Source organism: Jaculus jaculus, chromosome 3, assembly GCF_020740685.1.
Source record: "Jaculus jaculus isolate mJacJac1 chromosome 3, mJacJac1.mat.Y.cur, whole genome shotgun sequence".
NCBI lineage: Eukaryota > Metazoa > Chordata > Mammalia > Rodentia > Dipodidae > Jaculus > Jaculus jaculus.
In genome coordinates, this window is record NC_059104.1 from 95,300,231 (window position 1) to 95,328,002 (window position 27,772).

General features: G+C 45.3%; 1 protein-coding gene across 5 annotated transcripts; it reads right to left on the reverse strand.

The window, feature by feature from the left end:
• Positions 1-5,349: 5,349 nt before the first annotated feature.
• Positions 5,350-27,531, reverse strand: LOC101618037 (histone H4 transcription factor). Of its 5 annotated transcripts, none has more exons than XM_045146360.1 (10): positions 27,456-27,531; positions 21,520-21,701; positions 9,924-10,150; positions 9,558-9,669; positions 9,237-9,389; positions 8,678-8,755; positions 8,466-8,586; positions 8,244-8,382; positions 8,038-8,162; positions 5,350-6,319 (listed from the first exon to the last, which is right to left on the reverse strand). In XM_045146360.1, the coding sequence occupies exons 2-10, from the start codon at positions 21,689-21,691 to the stop codon at positions 5,905-5,907; spliced, it is 1,542 nt and encodes a 513-aa protein (XP_045002295.1). In that variant the 5' UTR covers positions 21,692-21,701; positions 27,456-27,531; the 3' UTR covers positions 5,350-5,904. The 5 variants fall into 5 exon arrangements, with proteins under 5 accessions (XP_045002295.1, XP_045002296.1, XP_045002298.1 ...); XM_045146361.1 differs by lacking the exon at positions 27,456-27,531 and adding an exon at positions 27,162-27,281; XM_045146363.1 differs by lacking the exon at positions 27,456-27,531 and adding an exon at positions 13,670-13,747 and having other exon boundaries at positions 9,558-9,764; positions 21,520-21,658.
• Between the last annotated feature and the right edge of the window lie 241 nt (positions 27,532-27,772).

Here is a 27,772-nt window from a genome sequence, read left to right on the forward strand (position 1 = left end):
TTTCTTTTTTTCATGACAAGATCTTGCTCTAGCCCAGACTGACCTGGAATTCACTATGTAGTCTCAGGGTGGTCTCGAAAGCACCGCAATTCTCCTACCTCTGCCTCCTGAGTGCTGGGATGAAAGCATGCGCCACCACACCAGGCTTGCTTCGGATTTTTACATGGGTGCTGGGGAATTGAACCCAACTGTCAGGCTTTGCAAACCAGTGCCTTTAACCATTCTGCCATCCCCACAGCCCTTGATCCTCCCACTTCCATCTAACCCTCCCTTCCCCTGGAAGTCTCCTTCCATGACAAGGTCTCTAGACCCCTATGCCTACTGAGTCTCATTTCTACGGTTTTGTCAATGGGAGGGCCCTCTGCTGGCCACTTGGGGAGGTGCAGCTTGGAACACAGAGACGGGATGGATGAGTTGGACAAGGCTCCCTCCTCCCTCCTTCCTAAACCTCTCTGAATCTCCAGATCCTCCAGCAGTTTACCTTCTCTTCATTGGCTCTCTTACAAAGGCAGGGCAGTAGCAACTGTGGAGACTTATCTTCCTTCTGCTTCCTTTCTCTTTTTTTGGTTTTTCGAGGTAGGATTTCATTCTAGCCCAGGCTGACCTGGAATTCGCTATGTAGTCTCAGGCTGGCCTCAAACTCATGGCAATCCTCCTCCTTCTGCCTCCTAGTACTGGGATTAAAGGTGTGCACCACCATACCTAGCCTGATTCATTTCCTTAGCTCTCAGACTTGACAGTCTGAAATAAGGTCTTGCTATATAGCTCAGGCTGGCCTTGAACTCAAGATCACCTTGTGTCTGTCTATGGAGTGCTAAGAGTTAGGAGAACAGCCTGGGACTACAGGATGAGTTCCAGGTTAACCTGAGCTACAGTGACACTCCATCTCAAGAACAAAAACAAAGCCGGGAGCCAGGAGTGGTGGCACACGCCTTCAATTTCAGCACTCGGCAGAGCTAAGAGGTTCGCCATGAGTTTGAGGCCACCCTGAGACTACATAGCGAAATCCAGGTCAGCCTGGGCTAAAGTGAGACCCTACAGGGGAAAGGGGGATAGAAATAAATAAAAACACAATATAAAAATAAATAAAAGTGCTTTCTAGGGTTGGAGAGATGGCTTGGCAGTTACTCGATTGCCTGTGAAGCCTAAGAACGCATGTTCAAATCTCCAGGTCCCACATAGCCAAAGGCACAGTGACACAAGTGTACAACGTTGCACATGCATAAAGGGTGCACCCATTCTCTCTCTCTCTAATAAAAAGTGTCAGAAAAAAAGTGGAAGAGTGGCATTTTTTATGGCAACAGGCCCAGACAAAAATTTAAAAATAGAGCTGGAGAAATGGCTTACTGGTTAAAGCATTTGCCTGCAAAGCTAAAGGATCCTGGTTCGATTCACCAGTGGCTGGAGACCGGGACGTGCCCATGCTCTCTCCTCAGCCTCCCATCTTCCTCTCTCAAATAAATAAAAAAAAAAAATTTTTATTTTTTAAAAATTATTTATTTATTTATTTGAGAGCGACAGACACAGAAAGACAGATAGAGGGAGAGAGAGAGAATGGGTGTGCCAGGGCTTCCAGCCTCTGCAAACGAACTCCAGACGCGTGCGCCCCCTTGTGCATCTGGCTAATGTGGGACCTGGGGAACCGAGCCTCAAACCGGGGTCCTTAGGCTTCACAGGCAAGCGCTTAACCACTAAGCCATCTCTCCAGCCCTATTTTTTAAAAGTTTTTAAAAATTAAAAAATAAATAAGCCAGGCATAGTGATTCATGCCATGAGTCCCAGGAGGCTTCACATAGGAAGATCACCATGAGTTCAAGGCCAAACTGTTACTATAAAAGTAAGTTCCACCCAGGCCCAGAAAGCCAAGCGCCACATGTTCTCTCTCATATGTGCATCCTAGCTACAGATGACTGGGCTTCTGCGTGAGAATGAAAATACTTAGTAGCAGAGGCCAGTAAGTTAAAAAGGAGACATAAAGGGAAGAGAAAGGAAGGGAAGAGGGTACTTAATAAGTTGATATTGTATATATGTAAGTACAATGATTGTGATGGGGAGGTAATATGATGGAGAATGGAATTTCAAAGGAGAAAGTGTGTGGGGAGAGGGAGGGAATTAACATGGGATTTTTTTTATAATCATGGAAAATTCTAATAAAAAATTTTTAAAAAGAAAATAAATTTTTTTTTTAAATTTTATTTATTTATTTATTTGAGAGTGACAGACACAGAGAGAAAGACAGATAGAGGGAGAGAGAGAATGGACGCGCCAGGGCTTCCAGCCTCTGCAAACGAACTCCAGACGCGTGCGCCCCCTTGTGCATCTGGCTAACGTGGGACCTGGGGAACCGAGCCTCGAACCGGGGTCCTTAGGCTTCACAGGCAAGCGCTTAACCGCTAAGCCATCTCTCCAGCCCGAAAATAAATTTTTAAAAAAAGAATAAAACTTGAAGAAAAAAAAAATAAGTTCCAGGCCAGGCGTGGTGGCACATGCCTTTAATCCCAGCACTTGGGAGGCAGGGGTAGGAGCATCGCCATGAGTTCAAGGCCACCCTGAGACTACATAGTTAATTCCAGGTCAGCCTGGGCTACAGTGAGACCCTACCTTGAAAAACCAAAAAAAAAAAAAAAAAAGAGTAAGTTCCAGGTCAGTCTGGCACAGTGAGACCCTACTTCAGAAAGAAAAAAAGAAGGGGGTTGGTGGTGGCTGGAGCTGGCTCAACAGCTAATGGCACTTGGTTGCAAAGCCTTACAGGCGGGGTTCAATTTCCCAGTATCCAGGTAAAGCCAAGTGCACAAGTGGCACATATGTCTGGAGTTCATTTGCAGTGGCAGGAGGCCCTGTTATGCTCATAACCCCACACTTTCAATTTTTCTCAAATAAGTAAAGAGCCTCATAATAGGAGGAAAAGATGACAACATCAAAATAAAGACTAATTGAGAAAGGGAGGGGGTGTGATGGAGAGTGGATTTGTGAAGGGAAAAGTAGAGGATGGGAAAGAATTATCATGGCTTGCTGTCTGTAATTATGGAAGCTGTCAATAAAAAAGTTTAAAACGATAGAAGAAAATAGTTTATCTTGTCCCCAGTCCCTTCTTCTGTTCCCTGGCCACATAGTGGAGCAGCTTTCCTTCACCTCACCTTCACCATAGGCCCAGAAACATTTGAGCCAGCAGGAGCAGACTGAAGCCTCTGCAACAATGAGGTGAAACAAATCCTCCCTTCCTTGTCTAAGGTATTTTTTCTTCATTTTCAAATTTTTATTTGAGAGCGACAGACAGTCACAGAGAGATTTGAGAGTGAGTGTGCCAGGGCCTCTGGCCAATGCAACGCAAATGAACTCCAGATGCGTGCGCCACCTTGTGCAACTGGCTTACATGGGTCCTGGGGAATGGAGCCTCAAACTAGGGTCCTTAGACTTCACAGACAAGCGCTTAACCACTAAGCCATCTCTCCAGCCCTTTTTTCTTCATTTTTTTTCCAAATTTTTATTAACAACTTCCATGATTATAAAAAATATCCCATGGTATTTCCCTCCCTCCCCCAACTTTCCCCTCTGAAACGCCATTCTCCATCATATCCCCTCCCCCTCTCAATCAGTCTCTTCTTTTATTTAGATGTCATGATCTTTTCCTCCTCTTATGGTGGTCTTGTGTAGGTAGTGTTGGGCACTATTCTTCATTTTGAAAACAAATATTTTATTTGCTAGCAGAGAGAGAGAGAACGAATGTGCATGCCAGGGCGTCTAACCACTGCAAATGAACTTCAAACAATTGGTGTGCCTGGTTTTACATGGGTATTGGGGATTAAACCCAGGTCATTAGGCTTTGCAGGCAAATGACTTAACTGTTGAATTATCTCTCCAGCCCCACCTCAGGTATTTTGTCATAGCAAGAAAGGAATAACATATAGCATAAAGCAAACACTGTGAATAAGAGACCCTGCTGCAAACAAGGTGGATAGCTAAGGTCCTTTAGCCTTACGTAACGGGGTGGCATGTGCTCATCTGCAGCCATGCACATGAGCTCACAAAAGTGGGGTGAGGGGAGGAAAACACTATTTGGGAGAAGAGAAATCCTGCACTTCTGGGGCTGTGTGTGTAGCTCAGTGATAGAGCCTTGTATGTGCAAAGCCTTGAGTTTGGTACGAAAAAACCCTACACTTTTTTTCTTTTTGATTTTAGAGGTAGGGTCTTGCTCTAGCCCAAGCTGATCTGGAATTCATTATGTAGGCTCGAGGTGGCCTTGAACTCACTGTGATCCTCCTAACTCTGACTCTCAAGTGCTGGGATTAAAGGTGTGTACTACCATACCCAGCTTTCTTTCTTTCTTCCTTCTTTCTTTTTTTGAGGTAGGGTCTCACTTTAGCCCAGGCTGACCTGGAACTCACTATGTAATCTCAGGTTGGTCTCAAACTCACGTTGCTCTTCCTACTTCTATCCCCCCACCCAAGTGCTGGGGTTAAAGGCATGCACCACTATGCCCAGCTTTTTTGGTGTTTTTTTCAACGTAGAGTCTCACTGTAGCCCAGGCTGACCTAGAATTCACTATGTAACCTCAGGGTGGCCTCAGACTCATGGTTATACTCCTACCTCTGCCCAGCTCCAGCTTTTTAAAAAATATTTTTATTTGAGCCAGGCATGATGGCGCACGCCTTTAATCCCAGTACTTGGGAGGCAGAGGTAGGAGGATCACCATGAGTTCAAGGCCACTCTGAGATTACATAGTGAATTCCAGGTCAGCCTGGGGTAGACTAAGACTCTACCTGGGTGAGGCTGGAGATTCAGAAATCCATTTGGGGAAATTTGATCTGTCCAGAGTGACAAAGATCACCACAAAGGAATAGTATGCTGAGAAGTGGTTAAACAGATCAAAAGAATGTTTCTTATTTTGAGGATTTAACTCTGAGTATTCAGGAAAATGTATTAGACACACAAATTTTTTAACTAAGTTCCTAGCCCCCTTGAGTACCTGGCACTCCCTGGGAAATCTCTCAACCTACTCTCCACCCCCAGCTTTCCTTGCAATCTTATGACTCCACACAGAATCGAATCCTACCCTAGAGCATAGGGTGCTAATCAGGGGATTACTCTGGTCAAGTGCTCTACCTTCCTGAGTGAGCCCATTTGTATCCATTCTCTAACACTGCTACTGTCCATTCATGGCCAAGTGCCCGGGGAATCATTCCATGGAACTAGCAGATGCTCTGGAAGAAATGGGCAAATTCCATTAACAGGGCACACAGCCCCTAAATAATTAAATCATCAAAATAACTAAAAGGGAAAGAAGTTCAATTATTCAGCTCCTCAGCTGTATTTCCTTGTTACTAGTTAAATGCCACCAAACTCAAGGAAGAAATGAGTAACAAGTGTTTATTACCAAAAACAATTGTCACACACACACACAACACAGCCTCCAATCCTGTCCCTGAGGATAACCACAAATGTCCCTGGGGTATAGGATGAAACCTTAAGAGAGGAATGGATACTGGTGACCAGCGCTTAACTGGTGGTGAGGAAAGGGCCCTTGTTAAGGACCAGTCACTCATCATCCCAGGGCCTATGGACTTTAGAGGTGGGACTAGATGTGAACTGACTGATTTACTGTCTAGCACGTTGAGGGGAGGTCATACTTGAGCCTAACAACAGCCCTCACAACAAGCACACACATACAGGATCACCTCCAAAAATCCCAACTCCTTAGGATCCCCACAATAGCCGTGTGGTAAGAGACAAGTCCTCAGAGTCTGCAGAACAAGGCAAGTCTGGGCCAGAGGAGACACCTCCACTCCAGCACCACTCCTAAAGCATCCATGGACAAGGACTGCCTGTTAGCGGTACCACCACCTGCCTGGCTCAAACCCAAGGTCAAGGTCTGGAGTAGGAGTGGTCAGTCAGGCTCTGCAGTCTTTACACCATCTGGACCTCTGGATTCTCAGGTATTCCTTGAAGCTTTTCCATGAGGTCCCCCGAGGGTGGTACAGGGGCTGGTGGGGGCTCTCCTGGGGCTTCTGACAGCACATAGTAGACAACCTCTTGCTGGCCCTGGGTGGTGGTCTGATTTACCACATGGATGACAGGGCTGGGGTTGTCCTGAAAAGCTGAGAGGGCAGTCCCCTCGTCACCCACATCCTCTTCCGCCTCTTCTTCAGGTCCTGGCTCCCCCAGCACAGTTTCTAGAACAATGCCCTGCAGGCTGCTGTCGTTCAGCGTCACTCCCAAGTCTGATCCCTCTTGTAGCTGCCGCAGTAGCTGCTGCGTCAGCTCCACGCTCTCGTAGCGAACCAGCTGCAGCCGCATGTAGCCGTCTTCATGCTCCTTGTACCTGGAGAAGAGGTTAAGGGGAGCAAACACAGGCAGAGGATAAAGAAATGGCTTTGAGTCGGGGGAGTTAAAACACAAATATGAAGGCAGGAAGAAGTTCCAGGAGAACAAAAAGGGTTCTTACTGGCATATGTAGAATAAAGGGCAAGAGGAAAAGACCATTACTCAAAATGGGAAATATGTAGAAGCCCAGTCCAGAAGAGAAAGACAGTCTATGTGGAAGGGCAGGAATGCCAATGGTTTATGAGAAGGCCATGAGCTGATGGACAGGCCGTTAGGCTCTAATGCTGATTCTGGCTGCAGGTCTTTTAGCACGATTTATTGGGCCTGGCACTGTGCCTCAGAAATCACAAAAAAAGGGGCCAGGCATGGTGATTCACAGTTTCACTCTGGCCCAGGCTGACCTGGAATTCACTGTGTAGTCTCAGGGTGGCCTCGAACTCACGGTGATCCTCCTACCTCTGCCTCCCGAGTGCTGGGATTAAAGGTGTGCACCACCATGCCCAGCACCATGGGCTATTTTTTATAATCATGGAAGTTGTTAATAAAAATTTGAAAATAAAGGCTGGAGAGATGGCTTGTCAGTTAAACGCTTGCCTGTGAAGCCTAAGGACCCGAGTTCAAGGCTCGATTCCTCAGGACCCACGTTAGCCAGATGTACAAGAGGGCGCACGCATCTGGAGTTTGAATTTGCAGTGGCTGGAGGCCCTGGCACACCCATTTTCTCTCTCCCTCTTCCTCTGTCTGTCGCTCTCAAATAAATAAATAAAAATAAACAAAAAAATTTTTAAAAATTTTTGAAAAAAAAAAAAAACAGGATTGGAGCAGGTGTGGTGGTGCATGCCTTTAATCCCAGGCAGAGGTAGAGTAGCCATGAATTTGAGGAGACTACACAGTGAATTCCAGGTCAGCCTGAGCTAGAGTGAAACCCTACCTCAAAAAACAAAACAAAACAAAAAAAAAACCCCCCCAAAAAAAAAAAAAACAAAAAAAAACCCCAGTACTGGAGAGATAGCTTAGCAGTTAAGGTACTTGCCTGCAAAATCTAAGGACCCAGGCTGGATTCACCAGTACTCACATAAGCCAGATGCACCTGGTGGCACATGCACCTGGAGTTCATTTACAGTGACTAGAGGCCCTGGCATACCCATTCTATCTCGCTAATAAATATAAATAATGAAATATTACAATATGCTCCACCACTATGTTTAGTGTTGAGACTACACAGAAATTGTGAACATCTGTATACCATAAATTTCAACATTTTTCCTTTGTTGAAAATGTTACAGAGCTAGAGAAATGGCTCAACAGTTAAAGGCACTTACTTGCAAATCCTACAGGTCCCAGTTTGATTCCCCAGCACCCACATAAAGCCAGATTATAAAGTGGCACATGCATCTAGAGTTTTTTTACAGTGGCAAAAGGCCCTGACATACATATTCCCTCTCTATGCTTGCAAATAAATAAAAAAATATTTTAAAAGTGGACTAGGGAGATGGCTCAGCAGCTAAGGTGCTTGCTTGCAAAGTCTGACAGCCCAGGTTCAAGTGACCAATGCTCACATAAAGCCAGATGTACGTGGTGGCACATACATCTGGAGTTTATGTGCAATGGCTAGAGGACCTGGTGTGCCCATTCTCCCTCTCTCTCTCTCCCTCCTTCCCTCCCTCTCTAGTAAATAAAAAACCTAAATCTGGGGGAAGAGGTTGAACGACATACCGAAAACGGGGGTGCCCTGAGGGCCACTTGAACTGGTGCTTCTTGCGAAGGTGCACGGTAAGGTTGTTGCCACGTGTGAAGCATTTGTCACACACGTGACATTTGTACCTTGGCTCTGAGTCTCCCTGGTGGAGGGATGAAAGAGATGAGGCCAGCTCTTTGACCCACACTCCTGCCAACCCTCTCCCACCACCAGCTCCACTCACTTCATGCACTTTGCGATAATGGGACTTGATAGAGCTTAGCGACCGGGCACTGAAGCCGCAGTTCTCAAAATCACACCTGTAGGCTGACTCCTTGCTATGGGTGTCCAGGTGCTTCCGGAGGTCAATCAGATTCTTGCAACTGCAAAGGAGAAGTAAGAAGGGTTGTAGGGCATGAGGGACCCTGGAACATGAGCTCCCTTGTCTGGCCCTTGGTCCCCTTACCTGTAGTCACAACAGTCACATTTAAAGGGCCGGTCCTCACTATGTCGAAAGCGCATGTGGTTGCGGAGGGAAGAAGGCAGTGGGCAGGTCATGTCACACAAGGGGCATTTATAGTGATTCACTGAGGAGTAGAGAAGAAGCTGTGACTCAAGGACTCACAGAACCTTAAGAGATGGGCAGGGATGCTGGGGGGTTGGGGACAGGAAACTCACCATGGTTACGCATGTGGTCCCGCAAAAGCCGCTCTGTGGCAAATCTCTTGGAGCAGTGAGAGCACTGAAACCGCTGCTCTGGGGTGGAGTGGACAAAAGAAATGAGTACTGAACAGGATAGTGGGGGACAGAGAGGACAGGGGAACCATCCCAAACATAAGGGAACCACCCAAGGAGCAAGGGGAGAGCTTAGGAAGCTATGGATGGGATTTGGAGTCCAGAACCTGTTAGAAGCCCAGCTTTACCACTTACTAGCTGTATGATCTCAGGTAAGTGATTTAACCTCTCTGAGCCTCAGTTTCCTCATCTGTAAAAAGGGGGATAAGAAGCCTACCTCACGGGGCTGTTGTGAGGATTCCCTGAGATAAATGATACAGCCCACAGTAAGCACAGTAAGTGCTAAACTGTGTCTATGAAAAGTCTAGGAGGTGTCTGAGCCCCAAAGGGGAAGGAAACCAAGCTGCAGCTGATTTCTTCAGTGGCCACCTCCCCTGAAAATATACCCCCAACCTCACTCCAAGGACAGCCTGCACCCACCCCCTTCTCTCTGACTGCTTACGATCCAATGAAGTCTGGCGACGGATGTGATCTAAGAACTTGGTGTTGTTGGCAAACATGCCCCCACAGGTGGGGCAGGCCACCACTTTTTCCTGGGTGTGGCTACGAAGGTGTTCTCGAAGCTTACACCGGTCCTTGAAGGTGCAGGTGCAGCCTGGGAGAGAAAGACTGGTCAAGCTCCATCCACAAAGCCCCCTCCCAACTTGACTCTAGTAGCAAGTCTCCCCATGCAGCAGCCACCTAGCCTTCAGGACTGGTCCCATCCATGGCTCCCTGGACTGTTAACAGCCCCAGTTTCAACCAGAGGTTGGGGGAGACCTACCTTTCCAGCCACACAGCACCACATGGTTGTCCTTGCTGACAGCTTGGTATTCACAGCACAGGCTGTGTGCGTCCACGTGCCGATAGAACCACTCAGGATTGTCGAAGGAGCTCTGTGCCAGGGCAACTTGGGGTGAGGACTGAGGGTGGGCAGAGGGACTCTTACCCCTGAGTCCAAAAGGGGCTTCTTGGCTCTCCCCCAGATTAACTTGAAGGGGATGGGAAAGTTTGAGGAAAAGAATTACACAGAAATAGAGAGATACTAGCAAAAGTCTCAGAAATATAAGGCACCCCAGAAAGAGTCAAAGCATCTTGAGTTAAGATCCCCAACTTCCTTCCACCCCTATTTCTGGCACTGTCTGCTGACCTCACAATGTTCCCACAGACACAGGAAGCCTGGGACATCAGGAATGACGTTGCGGCTCTGGAAGTCCAAGATGCAGGGACTGAGGTCAGCCTGGCTTTGCAAGGCTTGCAGCCCCCACTGTTTCAGCTTGGTATGGTAGCAGTGGAAGTAGACATGGCGGATGAGGTCAGTGGAATTATCCAGAGAGCAAAAGCCACACTCCTGCCACAAACAGGAGAATTCTTCCTCTGCAGAAAGGGGTTTAGAAGTAAGAGTCTGATACTTTCCAAGGCTTAGCTTGCTTTCCACCTCAGGCATTAAGCAGGACTTTGACCAAGTTACCAGGAGTTCATTCAGTAAAAAGCAGTATTAATGACTTTCAATTGTGTGTCTGCAACTGCGATATAACAATGAGTTAGGAGTCCCAGTCTTTGTCCTCACATTGCTTTCAGTTAGGGAAAAAGAACATTAATCAATCACACCTATAAAACTGTTGGCAAGGGCTATGGGGTAACATCAGGGGATGCAGCTCAGTGGTAGAATGCTTGCCTGGTATGCACATGGCTTCATGTTTGATCCCTAGTAACACAAAAAAAACTTTTAGCAGGACACAGTGGCTCTTGCTTGTCATCACAGCACTTGGAAAACTGAGGCAAGCAGATCACGTAAGCTCAAGGCTAGGCTGGTTTACATAGTTCTTGACAACCTGGGCTACAGAGCCCTCCCCCCCCCCAAAAAAAAATGTATTGGTCTGGGGAGATGGCTCAGTGATTAAACGTGCTTGCTACCAAAGCCTGCCATCCCAGGTTTGATTCCTCAGTGCCCACTTGGAGCTGGATGCAGAGTGGCATATGTATCGAGTTTGTTTGCAGGCAGCCCTGACACACACCCATTCTCTCTCTCTTCTCTCTCTCCTCGCAAATAAATAAAGGGAAAAATTTTTTAGGCCAGGCATGGTGGTGGCACATGCCTTTAATCCCAGCACTTGGGAGGCTGAGGTAGAAGGACTGCTATGGGTTTGAGCTCACCCTGGGCTACAGTGAGATGCTACCTTGAAAAATGAAAACAAACAGAATTTTTAGAAATCAACTTATTTGCAAGCAGAGAGAGAGAAAGAGAGAGAAGAATATGGGTGCACCAGGGCTTCTAACCACTGCAAACTCCAGATATACTTGCCACCTTGTGCATTTGGCTTTATGTGGGTACTGGGGAACTGAACTTGGGTCACATTAGGCCTTGCAGGAAAATGTCTTAACTGCTGAGCCATTTCTCCAGTTCCCTCCCTTTTTTTTTTTTTTTTTTTAAAGTACCAGCCAGGCATGGTGGCACATACCTTTAATTCCAGCACTTGGGAGGCTGAGGCAAGTGGATTGCCAAGGGTTAGAGACCAGCCTGGGCTACAGAGTAAGACTGTCTCAGGGAAAAAAAAATTTTTTTTGGCCAGGCATGGTGGCGCACACCTTTAATCCCAGCACTTGGGAGGCAGAGGTAGGAGGTTCGCCATAAGTTCGAGGCCACCCTGAGACTACATAGTTAATTCCAGGTCAGCCTGGACCAGAATGAGACCCTACCTTGAAAACCCTCTCCCCCCACACACAATTTTTTTAATTAGATGTAAAACAGCCAGGTGTGGGCTGGAGAGCTATCTTAGCAGTTAAAAGTGCTTGCCTGCACCTTAGTGACCTGGGTTCCATTCCTGAGGACCCACATAAAACCAGATGTGAAGTGGTTCATGCACCTGGAATTCATTTGTAGTGGCTGGAGGCCCCAGAACACCTATTTATTCCCAATCTTTGTCTCTGCTTGAAAATAAACAAAATGTTTTAAAAATAAAGGTGAAAAGGCATGAGATCAGGGGAAGATATTGAGTAAAGGAGGGTGGAGAGAGGGTTAATCAAAATCTAAGAAGGAAAAACAAAAAACAAAACAACAGAAAAAAAAAGAATAAAAAAAATCTAAGAGGGTATGAATAAGTTATATGGAAACCTACATTTTGGACAACAGTGCACCAAGAAGCCACAGATTGTTACTAGAAAATTTTCAGTGCCAGGGATGGGATTCTTTCCAGTGAGTTGTTGGCCAGGGAGGTTTCTGATGCCCCCAAAACATTACAGGCCATTGCCAAGGCTCTTGGTTTCCCCACCAGGAATAGATGGTAAAACCCTATTGTTGAAGACTCCATGTACTTGGCTACAAGGTCACTGAAAAATCCTGCTGGAGCTGAACTGAAAACCTCTTCCTGTAGACCAGCTGACAGAAGTTGGAAAAAGCTATGTTACATGCAGTTCAATGGGAGAGAGAGAAATCACCAGTGAAGATACTCAACAGTGGATACCACAAGCCTTAATTTTACCCAGCCAGGCCAAATGAATCAACAGGTGCAATAATGGCATGTCTTTTATGGGGGAAACCAACTGCTCTCTAATTGGACTAGAAGCCTGCTCCATAGAAAGGAATACATGCTTGATACTGAAAATCTATGACAGGGGAAGTCATGAGCCCTAGGGGTGTAATGCCTGCTGGTGCATATATTTTATATATATATATAAATGCATATATTATGCTCACTAAACTGTCCAGTAAGTACTTATCTTGATGTTCATAACCATTTATTAATGCTATTCTCACTTTTGGTTCAAGAACCTTCTCTTTTCAGATGGCAATGACTTCTGGGATGATGCAAAAGGCACCATAGTGCTGGGAAAAAGTGACAGAGGAGTGCTTAGTACTGAAATATCTTTATCACACCTTCCAAGGCTCAGGGTCCATTGCAGAAGAGGTGGTGGAAAGAATGTATGAGCCAAAGGAACTCCTTACAACGTACTCCCCCCAGACACAAAATGGCCTGGATATCCATGACCTCACAAAGCCTGACATTACCTACACAAGACCCTCTAATAGGAGGAAAAGATCATGGTATCAAAATAAGAGAGACTGACTGAGAGGGGAAGGGGATATGATGGAGAATGGAGTTTCAAAGGGGAAAATGGGTGTGGGAGGGAAGGCATTACCATGGGATAATGTTTACAATCATGGAAGTTGTAAAAAAAAAAAAATGTAAGAGCAAAAGGAAGGGAAGGACTCCTTACAATGCACTCCTCCAGATACAAAATGACCTGGATATCCATGACCTCGCAGTGCCTGGCACTATCTACACAAGACCATCATAATAGGAGGAAAAGATGATGACATCGAAATAAAAGAGAAAACTGATTAAAGAGAGGGGGAAGAGATATGATGGAGAGTGGAGTTATTAAGAAGAAAGTGAGAGAGGAGGGAATTATCATGATTTATTATCTATAATTATGGAGGTTGTCAATAAAAAACCAAAAAGCTAGGCTGGGCATGGTGGCACAAGCCTTTAATCCTAGCACTTGGAGGCAGAGGTAGGTGCATTACCATGAGTTCAAGGCCACCCTAAAACTACATAGTGAATTCCAGGTCAGCCTGGGCCAGAGTGAGACCCTACCTTAAAACAAACAAACAAACAAAAAAAAACCAAGAAAATAAAGCCAGGCGTGATGGTGCACGCCTTTAAACCCAGCATTTGGGAGGCAGAAGTAGGAGGATCACCATGAGTTCAAGGCCACCTTGAGACTACAAACTCTCAAGGATTCCAGGTCAGCCTGGACTAGGGTGAAACCCTACCTTGAAAAACCAAAATAATAATAATAATAATAACTTAATTAATTAATTAAAACAAAGGCTGGGGAAATGGTTCCATGGATAAAGCACCTTGTAAATGCCTGGTAGATATGGTAGCTCACCTGTAATCTCAGCGCTTGGGAAGTGGAGACAGGGATCCCCATAGCAAGCTGGCTAGCCACACTAGCTGTATCAGTGAGCTGTGAGTTCAAGGGAGAGATCCTGCCTCAGTAAATAATGCGGACAGCGAACAAGGAAAACACCTGATGTCAACCTGTAGCTAATACATACACATACACACACAGTGCACCCACACATATACAAGCTCACATGCATGCACGCTATACACACACACGTGCAAAAAAAAAAAAAAGCCAACAAAAGGACTAAGTATTAGACAGAATTTGTAGACTAGGTGTCTTTTGAAATGTCCCTGTGTCAAGAGCTGAAGGTGAAGGAGACCTGTAGTCTAGATTAAAGCAATGGTGTACGTAAGGCTTGTACCAAAGCCCCAGACACAGAAAGCTAGAGCACTGTTGGAAAATATACACAAGCTCTGCTCGGAATTTTTGATGGTTCCTGAGGTAGACACAGCCTCCCAAAATTGGAAAACCCAAATTCTCCTTTCCCTCCTGTTCTGCTTAAGGATCTACTTCTCTAGGAAGGGCACCTTATCTATTCCAAACAAATTTCTCTCTCTAGCCATCTCTAAGCACTATATTTTCAATGCTTAATAGGAATTTGCTTATTTAGAAAAGTAGACATTTTTAAGCCGGGCAGTATTTTCAATGCTTAATAGGAATTTGCTCATTTAGAAAAGTAGACATTTCTAATCCCAGCACTTGGGAGGCAGAGGTAGGAGGATTGCCATGAGTTCAAGGCCACCCTGAGACTAGAGAGTTAATTCCAGGGACCAGAATGAGACCCTATCTCGAAAAACCAAAACAAAAAAAAAAAAAAAAAAGAAAGAAAAAGGAAAAGTAGACATTTCTAAAAATATAACTATCCCATATGATGGAGAATGGAATTTCAAAGGGGAAAGTGTGGGGGGGGGTTAGGGAGGGTATTTCCATGGTATTACCATTATAATCATGGAAAATGTTAATAAAAATTGAGAAAAATAAAAGTAAATATATATATAACTATCCCATAATTTTTGTATTAATATGTGACTTTGAAGCAGATGTAGTGTTCACCTCCAGAAGGATGAAATTCAAATTTGTTTTTTTTCTTCCAGTTTTTTGAGGTAGGGTCTTATTCAAGTCCAGGATGACCTGGAATTCACTATGTAGTCCCAGGCTGGCCTCTAGCTCATGGAGGCACAGGTGGGAGGATCTTTATGAGTTCAAGACCACCCTGAGACTACATAGTGAAATCCAGGTCAGCCAGGGCTACAGAGACCCTACCTTGAAAAAACAAAGAAAAAGCTGGGTTTGGTGATGCACACCTTTAATCCCAGCAGTCAGGGGGCAGAGGTAGGAGGATCACCATGAGTTCAAGGTCACCCTGAGACTACATAGTGAATTCCAGGTCATCCTGGGCTGGAATGAGACCCTACCTTGAAAAAAATAAAAAATGCCAGCCAGGTGTAGTTGCACACATCTTTCATCCCAGCACTAGAGAGTCTGTGGCAGAGGATTGCTGTGACGTCAATGACAGTCTGGGGTAATAGAGAAACACAGCCTCAGAAAAAAAAAAATAAATAAATGATAAACTAAACCAAACATTTCAGAGTATTATTTCAGGAGGGGAGAGAGTATGAGGTAGGGTCTCATTCTTCACTCAGGCTGTCCTGGAACTCCCTCTGTAGTCCCAGGCTGGCCTTAAACTCACAGAGCTCCTCCTACCTCTGCTGGGATTAAAGGCATGCACCACCATGCCTGGCCTATTTCAGGGTATTTATTCAACTGTTTTGTTTTTGTTTTCTCTAACTATGGGGCATAAAGGTACCATACAATGTCTGTGTGGTGGCTAATACTTAAAATTCTAGCATTTGGGGGCTGGAGGGATGGCTTAGCAGTTAGGGCATTTGCCTGCAAAGCCAAAGAATCCCAGTTTAATTCTCCAGGGCCCACATAAACCAGATGCACAGGGGGAGCACATTTGTCTGGAGTTCATTTGCAGTGGCTGGAGGCCCTAGTGCGCCCCCCCCTTGCCTTTCTCTCTCAAAAATATATGTGTGTGCGTGTGTGTGTGTGTGTATGTATGTATGTATGTGTATATATATATATATATTTTTTTTTAAATTCTTGCACTTATAAGGCTGAGGCAGGAGGGCTACAATGACTCTGAAATCAAATCAGCCTGTGTTACATAGTGAATTCCAGGCCAGCCTGAGCTGAGTGAGATCAATGTAAAAATAAAATGAGGGGGCTGGAGAGATAACTCAGCAGTTAAAGCACTTACTTGCAAACCCTGAAAGCATGGGTTTATTCCTTAGTACCCATGTAAAGCCAGATGCACAGTGGAACACAAAACCAGAGTTCATTTGCAGCAGTAGGAGGTCCTGGTGTACCCATACTCAACTCTCTCTGTCTCTCAAATAAATAAGTAAAATATTTTAAAAAATAAAATGGGGGCTGGAGAGATGACTCAGCAGTTAAAGGCTTATAAAACCTAACAGGCTGGATTCAATTTCCCAGTAACCATGTAATGCCAAATGCATAAGTTGTACATGTATCTGGAGTTCATTCTCAGTGGCTAGAGTCCTTGGTATGCCTTTAAGCCCAGAACTTGGAAGGCAGAGAAAGGAGGATACCTGTGAGCTTGAGGCCTGAAAAGAAAATATATAAATAAAAAATAAAATAAAATGAACAGGAGCCAGGTATGGTAGCACACGCCTTTAATCCCAGAACTCGGGAAGCAGAGGTAAGAGGACCACAGTGAGTTTGAGGCCACCCTGAGACTATATAGTAAATTCCAGGTCAGCCTGAGCTAAAGTGAAACACTACCTAGGAAAACATTTATACAATGGAGTTCTACTCAGCGATAAAGAAAAATGAAGTTATGAAATTTGCAGGAAAATGGATCTGGAAAGGATTATACTAAGTGAGGTAATCCAGGCCCAAAAAGCCAAGTATTGCAAGTTCTCTCTCATATGTGGATCCTAGCTACAGATGATTGGATGTCTGTGTGAGTATGAAGAAAACTCAGTAGCAAAAGCCAGTAAGCTAGAAAAGAGACATAAAGGGAAGAAAAAGGAAAGGGTGGGGGGTACTTAATAGGATGGTATTGTATATATGTAAGTAGAATAGATTAATGGGGGTGAAAAGGCCCAAGTGAGGTCAAGGGAAGAGATTGAGTAAAGGAAAGGAGGAGGTACAGCTAATCAAATTCTAAGAGGATATAAATAAGTCATATGGAAACCTACATTTTTGGACAATGGAGCACTCAGGAGCCATAGATCGCTGCTAGAAAATTTTCAGTGCCAGGAATGGGATACCTTCTAGTGAGTTGTTGGCCAGGGAGGTCCCTGATGGTCCCCAGACATTATAGGCCATTGCCGAGTACCTTGGTTTCCCACCAGAAATAGATGGTAAGACCCTATTGCTGAAGACTCCACATACTTGGGCTGCAAGGCCACTGAGAAATCCTGCTGGAACTGAGCTGATAACCTCCTCCATGTAGACCAGCTGACAGAAAGCTGGAAGAAGCCATTCTGCATGCAGTTCAGTGGGAGAGACAGAAACCACCAGTGAAGATACTCAACAGTGGACACTGCAAGCCTTATATTTGGCCAGTCAGGCCAAAGAGCCAATAGGTGCAATAGTGGCTCGTTTGTCATGGTGGAAACCAACTGCCCTCTAATTGTATTAAAGGACCACTCCATGGGAGGAAATACATCCCTGATACTGAAAACTTAAAACATGAGCCCTAGGGGTGTAATATCTGTTGCTATCTGGCTAAATATATATGCTATGCTTATCAAACTACCCAATAAACACTTGTCTTAATGTTCATACCCTTATATTAATGCTACTGTCACTTTTGGTAGAGATTTTTTTCTTTTCAGATGGCAGTGACCTTGGGATGACTCGGAAGGCATCATGGTGCTGGAAAGAAGTGACAGGAATGCTCAGCACTGCAATATCTCTATCACACCTTCCAAGGCTCAGGGTCTATTGTGGAAGAGGTAGTGGAAAGAATGTAAGAGCCAAAGGAAGAATAGGACTCCTTACAACGTGCTCCCCCGGCACAAAATGGCCTGGATATCCATGACCTCACAGTGCCTAACACTACCTACACAAGACCATCTAATAGGAGTAAAAGATCATGACATCAAAAGAAAAGAGAGACTGATTGAGAGGGGGAGAGGATATGATGGAGAATGGAGTTTCAAGGAGGTGGGGGGAGGGAGGGTATTATCATGGGATATTTTTTATAATCATGGAAATTGTTAATAAAAAAATAAAATAAAAATAAAACACCAGGGAGTGGTAGTGGGCAGATGGTTTGGTGGGAAGTGACTGCTGCAAAGGCATGAAGACCTGAGTTCAGAGCTTCAGCACCATCTAAAATGGCAGATGTGGTGTGTATCCCAGGGCTCAGGAAGCAAAGACAGGTGAAACCCTATGGCTTACTGGATAGTTCATCTAACCGAGGCTGAGCTAGGAGGATCACCATGAGTTTGAGACCAGTCTGGACTTCAGAGTGAATTCCAAGTCACACAGGCTAGAGTGAGACCCTGCCTTGAAAAACTAAAACTAAAACTAAAATAAGGCCGGGTATGGTAGCACATGCCTTTAATTCCTGCACTTGGGAGGTAGGAGAATCACCTGGGCTAGACTGAGACCATACATCAAAAAAAAAAAAAATTTTTTTTAAGGACTGGAGAGATGGCTCAGCAGTTAAGGTACTTGCTTGCAAAGCCTAGGGACCTGGGGTACAATTCCTCAGTACCCAAAAAAGCCAGATGCACAAGGTGGTGTGTGTGTTTAGAGTTTACCTGTAGTGGCTAGAGGCCCTGGTGTGCCCATTCTCCTTCTCTCTCTCACTGGCCTGTCTCTCTTTCTCTCTCAAATAAATAAATAAATAAAATTAATTTAAAACATTTATTTTATTTATTTGCAAGCAGAAAGACAGAAATGAGAAAGACAGATGGGTATGCCATAGCCACCAAACACTGCAAATGAACTCCAGGTGCATGCAGCACCCTGTTCATCTGGCTTTATGTGGGAACTGGGGAATTGAACTCATGTTGTCAAGCTTTGTAGGCAAGTGTCTTAACTGCTCAGCCAACTCTCTAACTCAAATAAAAAAATAAATAAAAAACAATGTGAAGGGGCTGGGGAGATAGCTCAGTGGATAAGGTGCTTGCTACACAAACATGAGAATTCAAATCTAGATCCCCAGCACCCACATAAATGCTGAGTGGATGTGGTGGCCCATCTGTAATCCCAGCCCTCAGGAGGCAGACAGAGAAACACTGGGGCGAGCTAGCTAGCTAGACTACTGGAATCAATGAGCTCTAGATTCAAGTAAGAGATACTGACTCAGTAAATAAAGTGGAGAGGTAGTTGAGGAAGACAGCCAAGTTAACCTCTAGCCTACATATGCCATATGTACCCACATGTGTAAATATGCATACGTACATGCATGCATACCACATGCATACATACACAAAAACAAGCAAAAAACCCAGGCTGCCATAAACTTGCACAGATAACATTTTTATTTTTAAAAATTATATTTAAATATATGTAAGCATGAGCTGGGGAGATGGATCAATGGTTAAAGGCACTTGCTGGCCAGGGTTCAATCCCCCAATTACCCATGTTAAGCCAATGCACCAAGTGACACATGTGTCTTGAATTTGTATGCAGAACAAGAGGACCTTACACACCCATACTCTCTTATAAATAAATAAGTAAATAAAATAGTTTAAAGAAATATGTGCGCCTCTCTGATTACAACCCTCAGTGTGCGTTTCTCTCCTGTGCTGCTCGGACACATGAGTCTGGCCTCTACCCCCACCCAGCCAGGCTGAGTGAGGTGAGAAAGCACTGCACTGTTTCTTCTAAACTTTTCCACTTGCCTCTCTGCTTTGTAGTTTGGAGTAACTCCTCACTTTAATGGTGCGTATGACTTTCTCTTACCTCTGAATCTACCACGTGGGTGCTCTTACCAGCCCCAGACTTGCTACCTGTGTTCTTACTCCAAACTCAGGGTAGCCAGAGCGTAACCCTCTTCACCACTCTTTTCCTCTGAATCTCTTCGTTTCTTCTTTGATGTCTGTCCTCTCAAGTTTTTTTTTTCCATTGAGCCTCACAGTTTGTCCTCTTAACTTTTCTAAAAACACATGGCAGATGCTATGCGGGGTTCCTCCTAGGTCTCCCTATATGAGCTCCTCCATCCTGCTCTCCACATGGTTGCAGTTTTACCCTAATTTCTCTTTAAAAGCCTCAGTTTCTCTCAAGTCCACATGCTTGCAGCTCTACTCCAGTTTTCCCCAGAGGCCCTCAATGTCTCTTCTGCTTTAATAACTTCCTTCTCCAGAAAAGCACATGGTGGATGCCATGTGTGTTTTCTGAGTCTCTCTGCATATACATCTATATTCTGCTTTCCATACTTACAACACTGTTCCAGCCCTCTTCTAAAGACCTCAATTTCTCTTAAAATTTTTTTGTTTATCATTTTATTTATTTGAGAGTGACAGAAAGAAAGAGGCAGAAGAGAGAGAGAGAGAATGGGTGTACCAGGGCCTTCAGCCACTGCAAACGAACTCCAGATGCATGCGCCCCCTTGTGCATCTGGCTAATGTGGGTCCTGGGGAACAGAGCCTTGAACCGGGTCCTTGGGCTGCACAGGCAAGGGCTTAACCGCTAAGCCATCTCTCCAGCCCCCTCAATTTCTCCTAAATGAACCTTATAAAATACAATGTTTCCACATGAGAATGTGTTTCCTACTTTCCATATGTTTAACCTCCTGTCTAGATCCCAATCTCCCTTAAACCCCACAATTTGTGAATTAAATAAACCCGAAATAAAATTGATAATTCATTTTATTTTATTTTTAAATATTTTATTTATTTATTTGAGAGAAAGGAATATACATATAGAGACAGAGAGAGAGAAAGAGTGTGTGCGAGAGAGAGAGAATGAACGAATGAGAGAGAATGGGAACACTAGGGCCTCCAGTCACTGCAAACAAAATCCAGACACATGCACCACCTTGTACATCTGGCTTATGTGGGTCTCAGGGAATCGAACCTGAATCCTTTGGATTTTGAGGCAAGCGCCTTAACTGCTAGGCCATCTCTCTAGCCCTAAACTAAACAATTCATAATTCATCTATGTGTGTGTGTGTGTGTGTGTGTGTGTGTGTATACACACACACACACACACACATACACACACACACATATGTAAACAGGCAGAGGTAAGTAAAAAAGAATGTTGCGAATGTGACTTATCAGTAGAGCACTGGCTTCACATGCACCAGGCCCTGAATTCAATCCCCAGCATTGGGGGGAAAAATTTTCTTAGTGGGGCGTGGTGGCACATGCCTTTAATCCTAGCACTTGGGAGGCAGAAATAGGAGGATCACCATGAGTTTGAGCCTATCCTGAGATTACATAGTAAATTCTAGGTCAGCCTGAGCTAGAGTGAGACCCTACCTCAAAAATAAAAAATAAGCCGGGCGTGGTGGCGCACGCCTTTAATCCCAGCACTCGGGAGGCAGAGGTAGGAGGATCGCCATGAGTTCAAGGCCACCCTGAGACTACAGAGTTAATTCCAGGTCAGCCTGGGCCAGAGTGAGACCCTACCTCGAAAAACCAAAAAAAAAATAAAAAAATTAAAAAGTTGCTTCTTGATGTCAAAATGGTATCCATTCTTTACATCTTTGCTGACTTAATTCTCTGTAAGTGAATTTACAGTATTTTTAATAAACAAAAGCACAATTATGGGAATAACTGTTCTCCCAGGCAAAATCAAGAGTTGATCTTTCCCATGAATGTGTCCTCTTTCCTTACCAAGTGGGTCATCTTCCTCATCTTCCTCCCTGGGGCCATGCATGTGCTGCTGCAGGTGCTGAGTGACATGCTGGAAAAACTCCTCCATGGTGGAACACACAAAGGAACAGGACCCCCACTCACACTGGAGCCACAGGTTCTCCTTCCGGGGAACTTTCCCAGGAGGAGACATGGCTTTCACCCTAGAGGAAGGGAAAGAAAAGAAATGCATAGTGACAAGGACTCTGTCCCAGGGCTACTGAGGCAAAATAGCTAAGCAGGCAGCATGCTGACAATCAGGACTTTCCTCAAGGACCTTTTTGAAATTTTGTTTGTTTTTCTTTTTCAAGGTAGGGTCTTGCTCTACAGGCTGGCCTGGAATTCACTAGTAGTCACAAACTGCCCTCAAATTCACATCAATCCTCCTCCCTCTGCCTCCCCTGTGATTAAAGGCATGCGCCACCACACCCAGCTCCTGTGCTGCTTTTTGAGAAAGAATGGACCAGAGAGTCCATAAACCCCAGAAGCTGCCTGGTGTTCCTGAGAAGAACAAAAACTGAAATTATTGGGTATCTGCCAAACACAGAGCTAAACACTTTAACAGGCATTCTCTCAAGAATCTTCAAGCAACTTGCCAAGAAACAGTTATTTCCACAGGAAGCAAAACAATGCCTAGGTTCAGAGAGGGAACAGAGTTAAAACCCAGACTCCATTGTTCACCACCTATTAGCTGTCTGATGTTGGCCAAAGGATAACATTTTCTGAAGTTTACACTTACTGTATGTCAGTCACCATATTAGCTTCTCCCACCCACTTAGGTACTGGGAGTTTGCACCTAGGGTCTTGCAAATGTCAGGCAAGCACTTTATCACAAACTATATCCCCAGATCTTTGTTTTACTTTTTTTTTATATATTTGTGTGGTATGCTAATGTCTGTGGAGGCCAGAGGACAATCCTGGGGTGCTACCCTCAGGAATGGTGCCCTTTTTTTTTTTTTTTTTTCTAGATAGGGTCTCACTTTAGCCCAGGCTGACCTGGAATTCACTATGTAGTCTCAGACTGGCCTTGAACTCACAGCGATCTTCCTACCTCTGCTTCCCAGGTGCTGGGATTAAGGTGTGTGCTACCACACCTAGCTACTCCCTGCCATACTTTTAAAGTGTCATATGATGTCTTTGTCTACCCTACCCAAGGGGTGACTATACCACTTATTTAATACCTGTCCAAATGAAGATTCCATTTGGATGTAAGAAGCTCTATTTGTCTTGTTTATACTAACCTCTAGTTTCTAAAGGGAGAGTGCTAGGTTTTTTTTTGTTTTGTTTTGTTTTGTTTTTGGTTTTTCGAGGTAGGGTCTCGCTCTAGCCCAGGCTGACCTGGAAGTCACTGCGTAGTCTCAGGGTGGCCTTGAACTCAGCAATCTTCCTACCTCTGCCTCCCAAGTGCTGGGATTAAAGGCATGCGACACCATGCATGTTATAAATAGACTGTTGGGGCTGGAGGGATGGCTTAGCAGTTAAGGCGTTTGCCTGCAAAGCCAAAGGACACTGGTTTGGTTCCCCAGGACCCATGTTAGCCAGATGCACAAGGTGGTGCATGCATCTGGAGTTTGTTTGCAGTGGCTGGAGGCCCTGGTATGCTTCTTCTCTCTCTCCCCTCCTCTTTCTCTCTATAAAATAAATAAATTTAAGCCAGGAGTGGTGGCACACACCTTTAATCCCAGCACTTGGTAGGCAGAGGTAGGAGGATCAAAGTAAGTTTGAGGCCACCCTGAGACTCCATAGTGAGTTCCAGGTCAGCCTGGGCTAGAGCAAGACCCTACCTCGAAAAACCAAAATAAATAAATAAAATTTAAAATAAAGAAATAAATAGACCGTGAGCGATTTTGTTCTTTCAAAAAAAATTTTATTAACAACTTCCATGATTATTAAAAAAAAAAAAAAATCCCATGGTAATACCCTCCCTCCCCCCACTTTCCCATTTGAATAGACTGTTAACCATTTTAAAAGCAAAAGGTTCAGCTGAGTGAGACACTACCTTGTAAAAAAAAAGTAAAAGTTTGTACAAAATTCTGGGAGGAGGGAGCCAGACATGGTGGCACACGCCTTTAATCCTAGCACTAGGGAGGCAGACGTTGGAGGATCACTGTGAGTTTGAGGCCACCTCGAGCCTACATAGTGAATTCCAGGTCAGCCTGGGCTAGAGTGAGATCCTACCTCAAAATACCAAAGAGAGAGAGAGAGGGGGGGGGGGGGAAGGAGGGAGGGAGGGAGGGAGGGAGGGAGGGAGGGAGGGAGGGAGGGAGGGAGGGAGAACAAGAGGGAAGAAGGAAGAAAGAGGAGGAAAAAAAAAACCCACAAAATACATGTTTTTTCCCTTCAAGCACAGGCTTCTGGGACTATTATTTCCACTAAATTTGCACAGCTTTGCTCCTGAGAAGAATGTGATCTCCTTAACCTTCATGGGTTCACTGCATTGTTCAAAGGCTCTTCACAAACCACATTCAATTTACTTCTCCAGGCTTAGGCAGGGAAATTAGCACATACTAAGGGCCCAAGGTATGTCAGCCCCAGGGTGAGCCTTCTCCATGTGTCCCTTCATCCAGATAAGAATGCCTTAAATCCAATCCAGATATCAAGCTCTCCTTACCATAGTCTCCTAAAACTCTGCCTAAGCAAACTCTATTCACCATTCAAACCCAAATGTCTCTTTCTTGGTGACCCTTTTGCCAATTTATCCAAGTACAGGTGAATTATTCTACTTCTTGCCTACAGAACCTGGCATATACCTTCATTGACACACTAGTCCCAATGCAAAGGAACATTGGTCTCCTATAAATCAGCAATTACTTAGGCAGGGCCTACCACTTATTCACTTCTCACTCCCAGTGTCAACGAAGCTTCATGCTCAATAAAAGTCAGGATCACATTTCAGGAAGTCTTCTTACAGGACCACACTCCTCACTGACTACCTTCTGGTTCTACCATTGACAGCTGATGCCATTAAACCTCAATTCTATTTTTATACCACTCATAGTACTTTTAAGTGTTTTGTTTTTGTTTACCTAACTGGGCTACAAGCTGTGTCTGAAGGAGAAAACAGAATGACTTTTGTTACAGCATGTTGAGAACAGTGTGGCACATAAACATTCTCAATACACCCATACCTAGTGTAGACAGGGGACAGGCTAACCAATGATCTAGAATGATTTGAAAGCTAATCAAAACACTTTGTTTCCAATCCTTCTTTAATTGTTTGTCTCATTTCTACCCCAAGGAGATGTGGGGCAGAGTAACTATATAGTCCTTAGTCTACCATCTGAAGGTAAGGAAGGCAAGTGAAGCAATCAGTATAATGGCAAGGCAATGAACCAGCTATCAAGAGACATGGGTTGAAGTTTCTTGTCTCAGCTGGGCATAGTAGCACATGCCTGTAATTGCAGCACTCAGGAGGCACAAACAGGAGTATCAAGAGTTCAAGGCCAGCCTCAGTTACCCAGCAAGTATAAGACCAACCTGCACTACCTGAGACCCTATCTCAAAAAAAGAAAAGCCAGAATAAAACCACCAAAGATAATTTTTAATTTTTTTTGTGTGTGTGTGGTATGGTTTAAGTACCTGTGTGTGCAGATTCCCACACCTTACACACATGCAGAGACCAGAGAATGTCAGGAGTCCTTGACTACTCTGTTGCTTAGGATGGAGTCTGGTTCACCCTGGATCTACCACTTTTTGGTCTGACTGGTTTACCAGTAAGCCCCAAAGATCCTGACTCTGCTCCCCTCAGCACTATGGTTATAGGCAACTGTGTACGTACACACCTGACTTTTGGGGGGAAGGGGACGAGGGGTTCGAGAGAGGGTCTTACTCTGTAGTCTCAGTCTGGCCTTGAACTCACACTGATCCTACCTCTACCTCCCAAGTACTGGGATTAAAGGCATGTGCCACCACACCCAGTTTCACATCTGGCTTTTTATGTGTTTGCTAGGGATTGAACTCAGAATTTCATTTTTGTAGCAGGTGTTCTTACCCACTGAGACATCCCCCCAAGCCAAGGGCTACACATTCTTGTCTCAATGAATTGCTCTGCCTATTTTCCCCTATGTGTCAAACACTGCTGTAGGTGGCTGACAAGTACAAAACCGCATCAATACAACAATCCTATTGAGGCAGGCATTATTATATCCAAATTTTGAAGTGGGCACAGATAGACTAATTTATAGATCACAAAGCTAAAAGGTGCCATCAACTCAAGGCTAAGAAATTTGGTTCCATTTTCCTCTTCCATCTGCCTGTCTTATTCCTGTTGTAATATTCCCTCTCCACAGACGCTGCGGTACACACACTTTCAGATGGCTTATTAAGCAGTTATTTTGTCAGTTTTCCACACATCTGCTAGAAGCTCTTACAACACTTTTGTTTATTTGGGATCTGGACTCACTATTTAGTCCAGGCTAGACTCAAACTTGATATCCTCCTGCTTAAGTCTCCTTCTGAGCCCTGGGACTACAGATGTGTGCTAATGCCTCGGACTAGTTTTGTTTTTCAGTGCTGGGAACCCACGCTAGGTACTCGACCACTGAGCTACAGCCCCAGTCTACTCACCATATTTAAAGAAGCCTACAAGCCGGGCGTGGTGGTGCACACCTTTAATCCCAGCACTCGGGAGGCAGAGGTAGGAGGACTGCTGTGAGTTCAAGGCCACCCTGAGACTCCATAGTGAATTCCAGGTCAGCCTGTGCTAGAGTGAGACCCTACCTCGAAAAAACAAAAAAAAAAAAAAAAAAACAAAAAAAGAAGTCTACAGCTCACTTTGTGTATGGGGGTGGAGAGCAGGTATTTGGAGGTAGGGTCTCACTGTAGCCCAAGCTGATCTGGAACTCACTGTAGCCCAGGCTGGCCTCCAATTCACAGTCAATCTCTTACCTCCGTCTCCCCAGTGCTGGGATCAAAAGTGTGAGCCACCACTCCCCACCTTATGAGTCACTCTTTTGATAATCACCTAGCTTCTCTGAACCTCATTACTTAAATGTAAAATGGGGCGCTAATATTAGTTACGAGTGTTGGATTCAAAGAATCTGACTCCAAAGCTCCAACATTTACTAGCTGTACAATCTTGGGAAAGATACTTGCCTCAGTTCCTCATACAGAAAGAAGGAAACTAGACAATGGATGAACACTTGTTTAGTCCAACCCAACGCTAGAACTCAACACAAGTTAGCTAGAAGCATTCTTCTTATCTGAAGATAATTTAAACACGAATTGTGAAAGAAAAAAAAAAAAAGATCAACATCACCACCTTTGGGATCCTCAACATTCTTTTATCCTCAGAAGCCACCATAAAGCATGCAGAAATAGCTGAGCCGGGCGTGGTGTCGCACGCCTTTAACCCCAGCACTCCGGAGGCAGAGATAGGCGGATCTCTGAGTTCGAGGCCAACCTGAGACTAAGACTACAGAGTTCCAGGTCAACCTGGGCTAGAGAGACCCTGCCTGGAAAACAAAAACCAAACACAACACAAGAAGAACTGAGAGTCCTGAACGCGGCTCAAGAAGAGGGGAGCCGGGGCCTAAACAACTGAGTTCAGAACCTGGCCACGGAGAAGCGGCTCGGACTGAAAACACAACAAAAACAAAGCACCGAGGAGAACGGCCAGGACAGACCTTTAGAACCCCGGTGACACGCGACACGGGGCCGGCTCGCCTCGCCTCGCCGAAGAGGACGGCTAGCATTCCGGCAGACGACTGACAGCCCCGCAGGGCAAGCGCCCACTCGGCTTCCCAGAATCCACCCGTCCGTCAAGGCGTGGCTCGGACCGGGTCCCGCGGCACCGGAGCCCCGGGCGGAAGCAGGGCTGCTGGGGCTGGGGCCGAGGGAGCGGGCCGGCGCGGCCCAGTGCGCCCAGGGAGAACCCAACCCCGGCGGCCGAGCCCGCGGAGCCGCGAGCGCCAACTTACCAAGTGTCAGCTCCCAGGCTCGCTCCTTCCCCACCCACCTCACGCCGTTGACCTGGGGCCGCTCGAGCGACCGCCCGCGACAGCCAATCACCGCCCTCGGCGGGGCTGACAGCCAATCGTCGCCCTCGGCGGGGCTGACAGCCAATCGTCGCCCTCGGAGGAGCTGACAGCCAATCGCTGCGATGTCTGTCGGAACCTGTGAGCACCAAAATACGGAAGGGGCGGGAACGGTGTGTGGCGCTGGCTGTCGCTGGCGAGAGTGAGGGGCAACCGACCGGATGTGGAAAAAGGTGTCTCCAGTCCTCGATGCTGGGGCT

Bases quoted from the DNA above. Each gene is read 5' to 3' on its own strand.
- LOC101618037 (XM_045146360.1), bottom strand. From the start codon at position 21,691: ATGTCTCCTCCTGGGAAAGTTCCCCGGAAGGAGAACCTGTGGCTCCAG. The intron at 9,670-9,923 runs GTCAGCAGACAG...GCCCTGGCACAG, and splicing joins GTCTGTGGGAACATTGTGAG to AGCTCCTTCGACAATCCTGA. The intron at 9,390-9,557 runs GTAGGTCTCCCC...TTTCTCTCCCAG, and splicing joins GGTGCTGTGTGGCTGGAAAG to GCTGCACCTGCACCTTCAAG.